Source organism: Schistocerca americana, chromosome 1 (genome assembly GCF_021461395.2).
Source record: "Schistocerca americana isolate TAMUIC-IGC-003095 chromosome 1, iqSchAmer2.1, whole genome shotgun sequence".
In the NCBI taxonomy this organism is placed as follows: Eukaryota; Metazoa; Arthropoda; class Insecta; order Orthoptera; family Acrididae; genus Schistocerca; species Schistocerca americana.
In genome coordinates, this window is record NC_060119.1 from 607,437,478 (window position 1) to 607,449,536 (window position 12,059).

The 12,059-nt window shown below is 43.1% G+C and overlaps 1 protein-coding gene across 4 annotated transcripts in view; it reads left to right on the plus strand.

The window, feature by feature from the left end:
* Window positions 1–12,059, plus strand: part of LOC124607202 (density-regulated protein homolog) — a 50,983-nt gene that overhangs the window by 18,552 nt on the left and 20,372 nt on the right. For all 4 annotated transcript variants that reach the window (XM_047139439.1, XM_047139459.1, XM_047139467.1 and 1 more), the window contains one exon: window positions 11,491–11,578. In XM_047139439.1, coding sequence (XP_046995395.1) covers window positions 11,491–11,578 — 88 coding nt within the window. The remainder of the gene's footprint in view (window positions 1–11,490; window positions 11,579–12,059) is intronic.

The window sequence follows — 12,059 nt, forward strand, 5'->3', positions numbered from 1 at the left end:
GCCTTTCTCAGCCGTGGACAATGTCATCCTCCAGTGGAACTGCAGCGGTTTCTTCCACCATCTAGCTGAGCTCCGACAACTTCTCAGCCTTCACCCTTTCCTCTGCATTGCTCTTCAAGAAACTTGGTTTCCGGCAGTGCGAACCCCCACCCTCCGTGGCTATCGGGGTTGTTATAGGAACCGGGCAGCTTATGAAAGGGTATCTGGTGGCGTCTGCATCTACATCCTTCACTCCCTTCACAGCGAGTCTGTCCCTCTACAAACACCTTTAGAGGCTGTCGCTGTTCGGGTGTGGAAGCCACATTCTGTAACTGTCTGCAGTCTGTATCTTCCACCAGATGGTGGTGTCCCACAACATGTCCTGGCTGCGCTGCTAGCCCAATTGCCGCACCCTTTTCTGTTACTGGGCGACTTCAACGCCCATAACCCTCTGTGGGGTGGATCAGTGGCAACAGGCCAAGGCGCCACCATTGAGCATGTTTTGGCCCAGCTCGACCTTTCACTTTTGAATGATGATGCCTTCACACATTTCAGTGTGGCGCATGGCATGTACTCAGCCATCGACCTTTCGATCTGCAGCCCTAGCCTCTTACCGTCTGTCCAATGGCGTGTGCACGACAGTTTGTGAGGTACTGATCATTTTCCGATCTTTCTGTCACTGCCACAGCCTTACTCTTCTGGGCAGCCCTGCAGATGGGCTATGAATAAGGCTGCCTGGGACTTGTTCTCCTGCATTGCCACTATTGAGCCTCTTCCCAATGACGGCATTGATGCGGTGGTTCACTCCGTCACCAACGGCATCATTGCTGCCGCAGAATCTGCCATTCCCTGTTCTTCTGGGTCCCCTCGGTGGAGGACTGTGCCTTGGTGGTCGCCTGAGATTGCTGAGGCGATTAAAGATCGCCGGCAGGCGCTCCAGCATCACAAGTGACAGCCCTCAATAGAACACCTCATCGCCTTTAAATGGCTGCGTGTGCGGGCCCACCGCCCTATTCGCCAACACAAGCAGGAGTACTGGGAACGGTATGTCTCCACCATTGGGCTCCATATCTCTCCGTGACAGGTTTGGGCCAAGATTAGGCGCCTCTATGGCTATCGGATCCTTGTCAGTGTCCCCGCGCTCTCACTGAATGGAGCAGTTTGTACTGACTCAGACATAATTGCAAACTGCTTAGTAGACCATTTTGCGTTTTTCTGCTTCTGTGAATTACCCACTGGCCTTCCGCTCCATTAAAGAGGGGTTGGAACGTCAGTCTTTCATTTCACACCCGCCATCCTGAATCCTACAATGTTCCATTCAGTGAGTGGGAATTCCACAGTGCCCTAGCCGCTTGCCCTGATACAGCTCCTGGGCCAGATTGCATCCACTGTCACATGCTGAAACACCTCTCACTGGACTGCCAGCGATGCCTCCTCGACCTTTACAACCGTATCTGGGTCGAGGGTGAGTTTCCGTCGCAGTGGTGGGAAAGCATTGTTATCCCTGTTTCGAAACCTGGTAAGAACCCATTGGATGTGGACAGCTACTGCCCCATTAGCCTCACCAACATTCTTTGCAAGTTGCTCGAACACATGGTGAGTTGGGTACTCGAGTCTCGGGGCCTTCTGGCTCTGTCTGAGGGTGGGTTCCGTAAAGGCCGCTCTGCTGCCGACAGTCTGGTGAGCCTGGAGTCGGTCATCCCTACGGCCTTTGCCCGCCGTCAGCACCTCATCGCTGTCTTTTTTGACATGCGGAAGGCATACGAAGCGACCTGTCGCCATCACATCCTCTCTGCGCTTCATAGTTGGGGTCTTCAGGGACCGCTGCCGATTTTCTTATGAAATTTTCTGTCGCATCGTACCTTCCGCGTGCAAGTCGTGGCCTCCCGTAGTTCCCCCTGAGTTCAGGAGAACGGGGTACCACAGGGGTCTATCTTAAGTGTCTGTATGTTTTTAATTGCAATTAACGGGCTCGCTGCGGTGGTGGGAACATCTGTCTCAGCTTCCTTGTATGCTGACGTCTTCTGCCTCTACTATAGCTCCATTGGTATTGTAGCTGCTGAACGTCTGCTGCAGGGCACTATCCACAAGGCACAGTCTTGGGCTGTAGTGCATGGCTTCCAGTTTTCGGCTGCCAAGACCTGCGTTATGCATTTCTGCCAGCAACGCAGTGTTCACCCTGAGCCGCGGCTTTATCTTGCCAGCAAACTTCTTGCTGTGGTGGAGACACATCAGTTTTTGGGTGTGGTTTTTGATGCCCGGTTGACTTGACTTCCACTTATTCGGCAGCTTAAACAGATGTGTTGGCGGCATCTTAATGTTCTGCGATGCTTGAGCCACACCAGCTGGCACGCTGACCGATCTACCCTCTTATGGTTGTACCAGGCATTAATCCAGTCCCGTCTGGATTATGGGAGCCTGGCTTATGGTTCAGCATCCCCTTCTGCGTTGCAGGTGCTGGACCCAATCCTTCACAGCGGGATCCGACTTGCCATTGGTGCTCTCCGGACCAGCCCTGTGAACAGCATACTTGTGGAGGCAGGTGTCCCTCCACTGCGGTTACGACGCCAATGTTTACTGGCCGCTTATGCTAGACATGTTTGTAACTTGCCCGGGCATCCTAATTATCGTCTCCTGTTCCTTCAGTCAGCCGTCCATATCGCAGAACGTCGGCTCCGGTCGGGTTGTACAATCACGGTCCGCGTCAGAGAGCTTCTCTCCGGGCTTGGGGTTTTCCCTCTTTCACCTCATTTCCGGGGCCCACCTGTGTACACCCCCGTGGTGTGTGCCTCACCCTTCCCTTCGGCTCGAATTGGCACAGGGCCTGAAGGACTCAGTCACTCTGGAGGCCTTCCGTCGCCGCTTTCTTTCCATGCTCTGGCATTGTTTACACTGATGGTTCGATGGTTGCTGGTCGTGTCGGTTATGCTCTCACTCTAGGGGACCATTACGAACAACACTCATTGCTGGCTGGCTGCAGCGTTTTCACTGCTGAGCTGGTCGCCATCTTTCATGCCTTAGAGTATATCCGCTTCTGATCAGGTGAGTCCTTCATTATCTGTAGCGACTCCCTGAGCGGGTTACAAGCTATCGACCAGTGTTTCCCTTACTCTCATCTGGTGATGGCTGTCCAGGAGTCCCTCCATACTCTTGCCCGTTGCGGCCACTCTGTGTTCTTTGTTTGGACCCCTGGTCATGTTGGCATGCTGGGCATTGAACATGTTGACAGCCTGGCCAAACGGGCCACCAGTGGTCCAACTCTGGACATTGGCCTCCCGGAGACTTATTTGCGAGCTGTCTTACGCCGCAAAGTTTTTGCGCTTTGGGATGCTGAATGGCGCTATCTGACCATACCTAATAAACTTCGTGCTGTCAAGGAGATGACGACTGTGTGGCGGTCATCCCTGCGAGCCATTCGCAGGGACTCAGTTGTCGTTTGTCGGCTCTGCATTGGCCACACCCGGCTGATGCACCGATATTTACTGAGCCTTGAGGACCTGCCCCTCTGTCACTGTGGTGCGGTTTTGATGGTGGTCCACATTTTCTTGGCCTGTCCACTTTTAGCTGTGCTCAGACAACCATTTGCACTGCCTGATACGCTCCTTGCCCTTTTAACAGAGGACACTGCCATGGCAGGCTTAGTTTTGCGTTTTATTCGGGCAGGGGTTTTTTATCACTTAATCTGAGTGTTCGTAATTTTTTTGTTATGAGGCTGGCCTTTAGCCTACGATTTTAGACTGGGTTAGTTTTTAGTGTGTTTCTAGGTCGTTGGCTTTTCCTTTATTGTCTCTATGGTCGGCCAACCACTGTCACACTCGATGTGATTTTAATTCCTTTTGTCTGGTCTGTCTGCGTCTTTCTTGTCCTATGTCATCTGTTGTCATGTCCATAGTTCGTTTTTATTCTGTGCAGTGTTTGAAGTTTTGAAAAAGGGACCGATGACCATAGCAGTCTGGTCCCTTTAAGCCCACAAACCAACCAACCAACCATTTTGGCCTTGTGACCATAAGCAGAAAGCGCGACAGTCAGTATTGTATCCTAATCTCTGTTTGATGTCAGTATACATAGAGAGCATATCTGCCAATGTCTTATTAAAGCCTTCTGTTATCGTGAGCAATTGTCATTCCGTTTGTGATGTTGCAACGTAAAATTATTTCTGACACTAGTCTCGACTGGAAAACTTTTTCAACAATCAGACATCATACAGGGTTTTCTGTGCCTCAAAATGATGTCTTTAATCACTGCAGAATATTATCCACCAATTGTCAACTTCAGGATCGTCCGTAAGAGTTTGATTCCAGTTTGGTCGAATGGTGCTGCTGCAGGTGGCATTAGTGCCAGATGCCCCGAGCATGAGTTTCTGTCATTGGCATTCGTTACAGTGATTGACATACTGTCTAACAGATCTGTAGAGACCTGACCAGTGTTACCTGCCTCAGATTGTGTATAAAGTCTTAAAAAATCCTAGGTGATCATATGCTGAAGTGTTGTGGAACTGCTCCAGGATAACTGGTCGTAGGTGAGTTGGGGTGTCAAGTAACTGTTTCTGCCCCATAAGATCATAGTTCTTCTTACACACAGTGTTTCAAAAAGGGCTTTATGACTTTAAAAATTCATATAAATTTATTGAAAGAAGATATAGAGCTGGATTTAGTGTTATTTTGTAGGGAAACACATCAAGCTTTTTACCTTAAACTAAAGGTGTTGTATATGGCTTCCGTTGGCTATCCTGCACACATCCCATCGGAAGTCAATTTCTTCCCACATTGTCTTCTACAATTGCCAATCTACATGGTTTCAAATGCAAACGGTTTCTCAACACATGCCAAACAGTCGAATGTGGGATTTGCAGTTTGCGAGATGCACTCCGAGTTGATTTTATAGGCTGTTGACAAAACGTATCACTCACTCAATGACACTGTTGGATGTGCTTGAATGACCTGATTATTTCCTATGTCTTACCGAGCACCCTGTTTCTACAAAATATTTGTCATTCGTAAACTGTAGGCCTGCTAGGAGTATCTTTAGTTTACTTGGTACGAAAATTACGCTGAACTGTTGTCACCAACTTTGATTCTTCAAACCAAAACACACAGCTAGCACGCTCAGGTCCAGTGAAGGCAACCATCTTTAACGCAACTGCTGCGAGCGCTCCTTATGGTGCAATTCAGCGCTAGCGAACTACATAAGACAAAACTTTATGTATTTTCCTATAAATTGACACTACAATCACCTCTGTAGGTACTATGAATTAATTTATATGAATTTTCAAATTTGTGAAATCCTTTTCGAAACACCCTGTACAATGTCCCGTTTGTTAATTAAAATTCTCCTTTGGTTGGTTCCTCATTCTTCAAAGCTTCTATGGTTTTCAGTAGTGTTGTATCTTTCCTTTGTCCAGCAACAACAGCCATGACTGATATTTTGTCCATGCTACTGTGTTCAGCCGCGGGATTTTGTGAAAGGCAGTTGTGTGTACTTGTGTTTGTGTCCATTTTTATATATTACTGCATTGTCGCATTACTGAAGCCTCCCTGGCCATCTTGTTAGTCGACCTGATGGATCCTTCAAGCTCGTCAGCCAGCACAGAGAATGGTGGTGTGTCACAGTGGTGATTAGTTTGCTAAATAAATGTAGCCGGAATTTATGGCTCAAACAAATGCAAGACACTCTTTCTTGGATTTGGAGCATAAGATACCAACATATTAGCACACTCCTAGATTTGTAATAGAATACCACGTACCTCGTAACTGCTAGCATCAATGTGAAGTCAGTCTCGTCATTCTTGTCATACATTGATAGGGCTGGAGAGATGTTAGCACAGTTCTGTCTTGTGCCTTGTTCCAGGAAAATTTGACATCTCTCTGCTGTAGTCCTTGCAAGAAATATGCCTTGTTACAGAAGTCCTTTATGAATTGTAGGTAGTATGAGCACATTCTGAGAAAATTTCTAACATCCTAAACATAGTATCAAGTTGTAAAAATCTGTGAATGATCATATTTTCTCTGAATCAGGACAGACCTGCATCATCTTTCACTCAGTGTCCCAAGATTTTTATTTGTTGTGTTGTTGTTGTTGTTGTTGTTGTGGTCTTCAGTCCTGAGACTGGTTTGATGCAGCTCTCCATGCTACTCTATACTGTGCAAGCTTCTTCATCTCCCAGTACATACTGCAACCTACATCCTTCTGAATCTGCTTAGTGTATTGATCTCTTGGTCTCCCTCTACGATTTTTACCCTCCACGCTGCCCTCCAATGCTAAATTTGTGATCCCTTGATGCCTCAAAACATGTCCTACCAACCGATCCCTTCTTCTAGTCAAGTTGTGCCACAAACTTCTCTTCTCCCCAATCCTATTCAATACCTCCTCATTAGTTACGTGATCTACCCACCTTATCTTCAGCATCCTTCTGTAGCACCACATTTCGAAAGCTTCTATTCTCTTCTTGTCCAAACTGGTTATCGTCCATGTTTCACTTCCATACATGGCTACACTCCATACAAATACTTTCATAAACGACTTCCTGACACTTAAATCTATACTCGATGTTAACAAATTTCTCTTCTTCAGAAATGATTTCCTTGCCATTGCCAGTCTACATTTTATATCCTCTCTACTTCGACCATCATCAGTTATTTTACTCCCTAAATAGCAAAACTCCTTTACTACTTTAAGTCTCTCATTTCCTAATCTAATCCCCTCAGCATCACCCGATTTAATTTGACTACATTCCATTATCCTCGTTTTGCTTTTGTTGATGTTCATCTTATATCCTCCTTTCAAGACACTGTCCATTCCGTTCAACTGCTCTTCCAAGTCCTTTGCTCTCTCTGACAGAATTACAATGTCATTGGCAAACCTCAAAGTTTTTACTTCTTCTCCATGAATTTTAATACCTACTCCGAACTTTTCTTTTGTTTCCTTTACTGCTTGCTCAATATACAGATTGAATAACATCGGGGAGAGACTACAACCCTGTCTCACTCCCTTCCCAACCACTGCTTCCCTTTCATGTCCCTCGACTCTTATAACTGCCATCTGGTTTCTGTACAAATTGTAAATAGCCTTTCGCTCCCTGTATTTTACCCCTGCCACCTTTAGAATTTGAAAAAGAGTATTCCACTCAACATTGTCAAAAGCTTTCTCTAAGTCTACAAATGCTAGAAACGTAGGTTTGCCTTTTCTTAATCTTTCTTCTAAGATAAGTCGTAAGGTTAGTATTGCCTCACGTGTTCCAACATTTCTACGGAATCCAAACTGATCTTCCCTGAGGTCCGCTTCTACCAGTTGTGTGTGTGATTAAGAGGAAATTTTTCAGATTCAGGCAGAGGCTTGCAGTCTGAACACATTTCAACATGTTTGTCAGGTAGCTTAGATATTTTTAAGGTGTCTTCGAAAAAATGTCAATCTCATCAGTATAACTGATAAACATCATCCATTTAAGGCGTCGAAGCAGGCTGCTTCTAATATGCTCAAAGGTGGCTGGAATGTTACTTGGGCCAAATGGCATAACTTTGAACTCGTACAGGCTGTCAGGAGTTACGGAGGTAGTCTTTTACTGATTAGCTTCATCAGTCTTAGTTTACCAGTATCCTATCTGTGTGTCCATAATTGTAAAATACTTCACTTCTTTCAAACACTCTGATTTTGTTCAGTTGTTGGGAATTGACTCAGGAATGCCATATGCCAGCCTTCTTCACTTCGACCACAGGAGAGGACCAAGGATTCATTGAAGGTTCAATGATGTCATCTTGCAGCATCTTCTCACTTACTCCTGGATTATCTGTTGTTCAGCTGGCAACACCATGTACGAGCACTGGCTAATTGGTGGATGATCCTTATTGCTGATGCGAACTTTACCATGGACTGTTTGGTTCATCTTTCCTCCAGTTTGGATTTGAAAAAATATGAAAACTGGTGAAGAACTGCCAACTCTCACCGACGTTGTTCTTTGGTCAGGCCAGATATTATTCGCTGACTGGTAGTAGCTTCCTCCTGTTGTCTGTGGTGGTAGTGAAGTACAGTTCTCTGTTGATAGCATAAAGCTGCACTTCCTGGATGGTTTGGCTGTCCCTGTGCACATATTTTTGGGATGCATTGTCTGCTCATAACAGTTAACAATCCACAGTTCTCCTTGACCGCCTAAAAAGTGTATGATCATCACTGGCATGTAGATTTATTTTATGAGCCTAAGTAGTTCTTTGCAGTTGCCAAAATCTTTACAGTTTAACTGAGCATTTAGATTGATGACTGGAACTCGGCTTGTTGATTATGGTGTGATAACGTTGCCTTCAATGGCAAACAACCAGCTTGAGCAATGTTTCTTGAGTGTGCTTGTTGAAATAGCTTTGTCAGTCTGGAGCTCTGATCTTTTCAGAGAATACTTTTTTGTTGGGTAATGCAAAGATAGTGTTCCTTGGGCAACTTGTAAATAATTCTTATTTTTCTTTTCAATACTTCAGATATGTTTTGTTGGTTAAAAAAGAATTCATTCAGCGTAAAATCACATTATTTCTTTAATATTTACAATATATTTTATAGTCACTGAAGATTCATGTATACAATACAGCACCTAATTTCAGAATGTATACTTGAAGACTTAAAACATGACCTGTTACATTACAGATACGTAAATTGTTTCATTTGTTTTACTTTTTAACAATGAAAGTCATCAACAGTGACAGCAACAAGATCTTCTTGCAATCACAGGCTGTTGTGTAAGCTGTGGCAATACCCGACTCAGCATCTTTGGCTGCTGCAATAAAGATAATGCCATCAGCATGTTGCATCGCTCATGCTCTCAATGTGAACAGAAAATGAAAACATCTGTGTAACATACAATATATTTTTGTACAAATAAAATGATTAAAATGACAGAAAGTCATTAACATATATTTAATTAATATAATTTCATCTCACCTGTATTCGTATAGGTGTGAAAGTTTCATTCTCTTGTCATACTACACCTTGCACAGTCCGATTGCTTGTGAGGCCTGCAAGAAGTATTGTCCAAGAATAAAGTTATAACAACATTATGTTGAAATGACATAATGTGAATTGTTTTTTTCTGTCATTTCATGAATACATTTCCAGTTGACTGTACATATTTCCCATTAGCGATTTTGAGCACAACTGCATTTGTATTGCAGAACATAACCTGTTTTAGTTAGTGTGGTAAGCATATGATATTACAGAAAATGAAGCCCTTGAGTTGACTAGTGTCCTGATAGGTTGAGCGTCAGTGATGACGTGAATGAGATTTAAAGACATCTTGGTGACTGTCAGCTTCACCTCAACAGGTGGTTTCTTTGGATACTTTCCTGTGTTTGGCAGCTGGGCGATTAGTTGTTACCTCTGTACAGTGACGGGAAATGGCTATGGCACGTTGAGGAGTGACCTTGTGCGGGGCACGGCAATGGGCTTCATCCCACAGGTTGACCATAATTTTGTGCAATTGACTTGTGTGAACAGAACTGTTGCGGTGGTTAATGTCTAGTGACATAATAGTTGTAAACTCATCTTCCTTCTTGCAATAACATATAACATGTCCAGGGCACCCACAATGGAAACAATTTGGTGTGTTGTCCCTCCATGCAAAGGATTGTTCTTTGGCAGGAGGAGTTGATTGTACCTGCATTGGTCCAAGTAACATTGTCAAAGGTCCAATTATCCCACGACTTTGAGCCCTGTGCTTCAGTTTATCCCCTAAGACTTGCTATTGATTGTTGCTGAATGTTTTCTTCAATTCAACGTGCAGTTTATCTCCGCCATTGAGCTTCTCCTCATTGTTCTTCAATCACTGCTAGGCTGTGCTGTCCAAGTAAAAGTACACATTTGTTAACACATCCCAGCTGTTGCGTTTGATGACTATGTAGAACCCTTTCAGCCATTTCATTGGGCCCCGACCAGTGTCTCCAGATGCTTTAACTGCAGCTGACTTACTGCTGTTATGGATTACATAGGTCATGTCAATATTTGGACTGTGTACTGTTTCTATTCCATTTCCTGCTTGTATAGGTGACATATTTTACATTACCTCATTGGAGTCACAGTGATATATCCAGTGTCGCCACCAAACAATGTTGCACATCATAGCCAGAGTCAGATCAAAATCCAAAACAATGAAGTAAAACACATGGTATTGAATGCAAATTTATTACGGACACCAACACATGGACAGAACAGAACTGCAATCCTGGACAAAGAGTGCAGCTATTTATACAGAGATTTAGTGTTCCACAAGATGCCAGCCAGTGATTCTATCTGCTAAACAACATTGCATGCAGCATAGCTCATGGAAATATGAACAGTATAACAACCAATGCACTGGATAATATGATTTCAAATCTGTAAATAATTTCCCAGACACCTTGATAACGCTATACTGATTTCTCATCTTAGTACAACAGTTAAAATATTAATGCATTTCTTTTAATTTTAGGAACTGAGATGACTTAATTATAAAAGTACTTAATGTCACTTATTCTTGACAGCAACCATGGAAGCATTGACAGACTGTGCTTATCTTTGTTTTATTTGCATTTCATTTTTCTAGTAGGCAGGTCCTATTTAACTAGTGTTATCTGGGGGCATCCAACATTACACAGAAATCCTCAAGACTCAGAAGGATACTTTAAAATGTGATAAAATAATATATCCAGTAAAAAATGTATGAAAGAACTTCAGTATTCTCATGGTAATTGAATTTATATCAAGGTGTCTTGTATATTGACTGGCTGATACTTTTCCATTCCCTAAGTTTTTTAGAGCTGTCACAATAACAAACTATTAACACCTTAAGTAATTTCTATAGAGTTACAAATTTGGTAAACACATGCTGTAAATTTGTGCTTAATAAAAGAATAAATAAATTAAAGTTATGATGTATGCACTGGACGTTGTTGTTTCATTCATCATATTTCTGAAGTATACAGTTGATCAGAATTGTGTGGATAATTCATATTTTGGAACAGTTTTGTCTCATGGCCTCATGTTTCTAAGACTAGGGAAAGGAATTACTTCTTCAAACTGTGTTATTAAATTGCCTTCGTGAAACAGTGCAAGTGTACATTGTGTTCTCTCAAGGTATCTCAACTTGGTCGATTAATGGTGCACTGTTGTGTTTAGAGCTGAAGAATCAACAACTTGAGTGAACATTTGAAAGCACATAGTAAATTGTGCATTACTTCAGCCCTTTACGCATCGGAAGGAGGGAGTATATGCAACACTAGTATATTTCACAATAATTATGTGTTTGCATTTTTTCACATATTTAAAAATTTGGTGACAGAAGTCAGAGCAGTGTGTGTGTGTGTGTGTGTGTGTGTGTGTGTGTGTGTGTGTGTGTGTGTGTGTGTGTGTTTTAAAGAAATTCTAATACAAAATATCGCATAAACCAGTACCCCACTCCCTCCTAACCCATCAGGTATTGTGTTGTGCTTAGATTTATTAGAATTGCTTGGCAGTAGCTTGGATGCAAACCCAGTAAATTAATTGTCTTTCCTTTTTCAGTATTGTGAATACTATCCTGAATATGAAAAATGCAAACAGTGGTTGGAGCGCAACATGCCATCAGAATTTGAAAAAGTGCTGAAGTTAGGTGAGTTCTGTATAACTTGTGCATTAAAATCTAACATGACTGAGAAAGAAGTAAGCTACAAAATACAGGGTGTTTCAGGAAGAACAGTAAATATTGTAGGAAGTGGTATATAGTCAAATTGCATTAAAAATGCCATATAACGTGTCAAATTTTTATTGAATACAGAGATGTAGCTGTTAGTATGTAACCCAGACAAACTTAAAGCAAATGCAAATCAGGATATTCAGTTGATTTTTCAAAAATTTCACCAACTACTTCACTGCAGTTTTGACATCTCTTGATAACACCACCTGTAGCTCTCATGAGGTGATCTTCGTGTTCTTTTATGAGGGCTGCACTGATCATAATCCAAATGATTAAATTGGCTCTGGTTGTTAATTCTTCTTTATGGCACACTGGCAAAAATCCAAAGAGGTGAGATCCAGGGACCTCGGTGGCCAAGAAACGTGCCCGTAGCTATTGACACATCTTTTGGGTAATG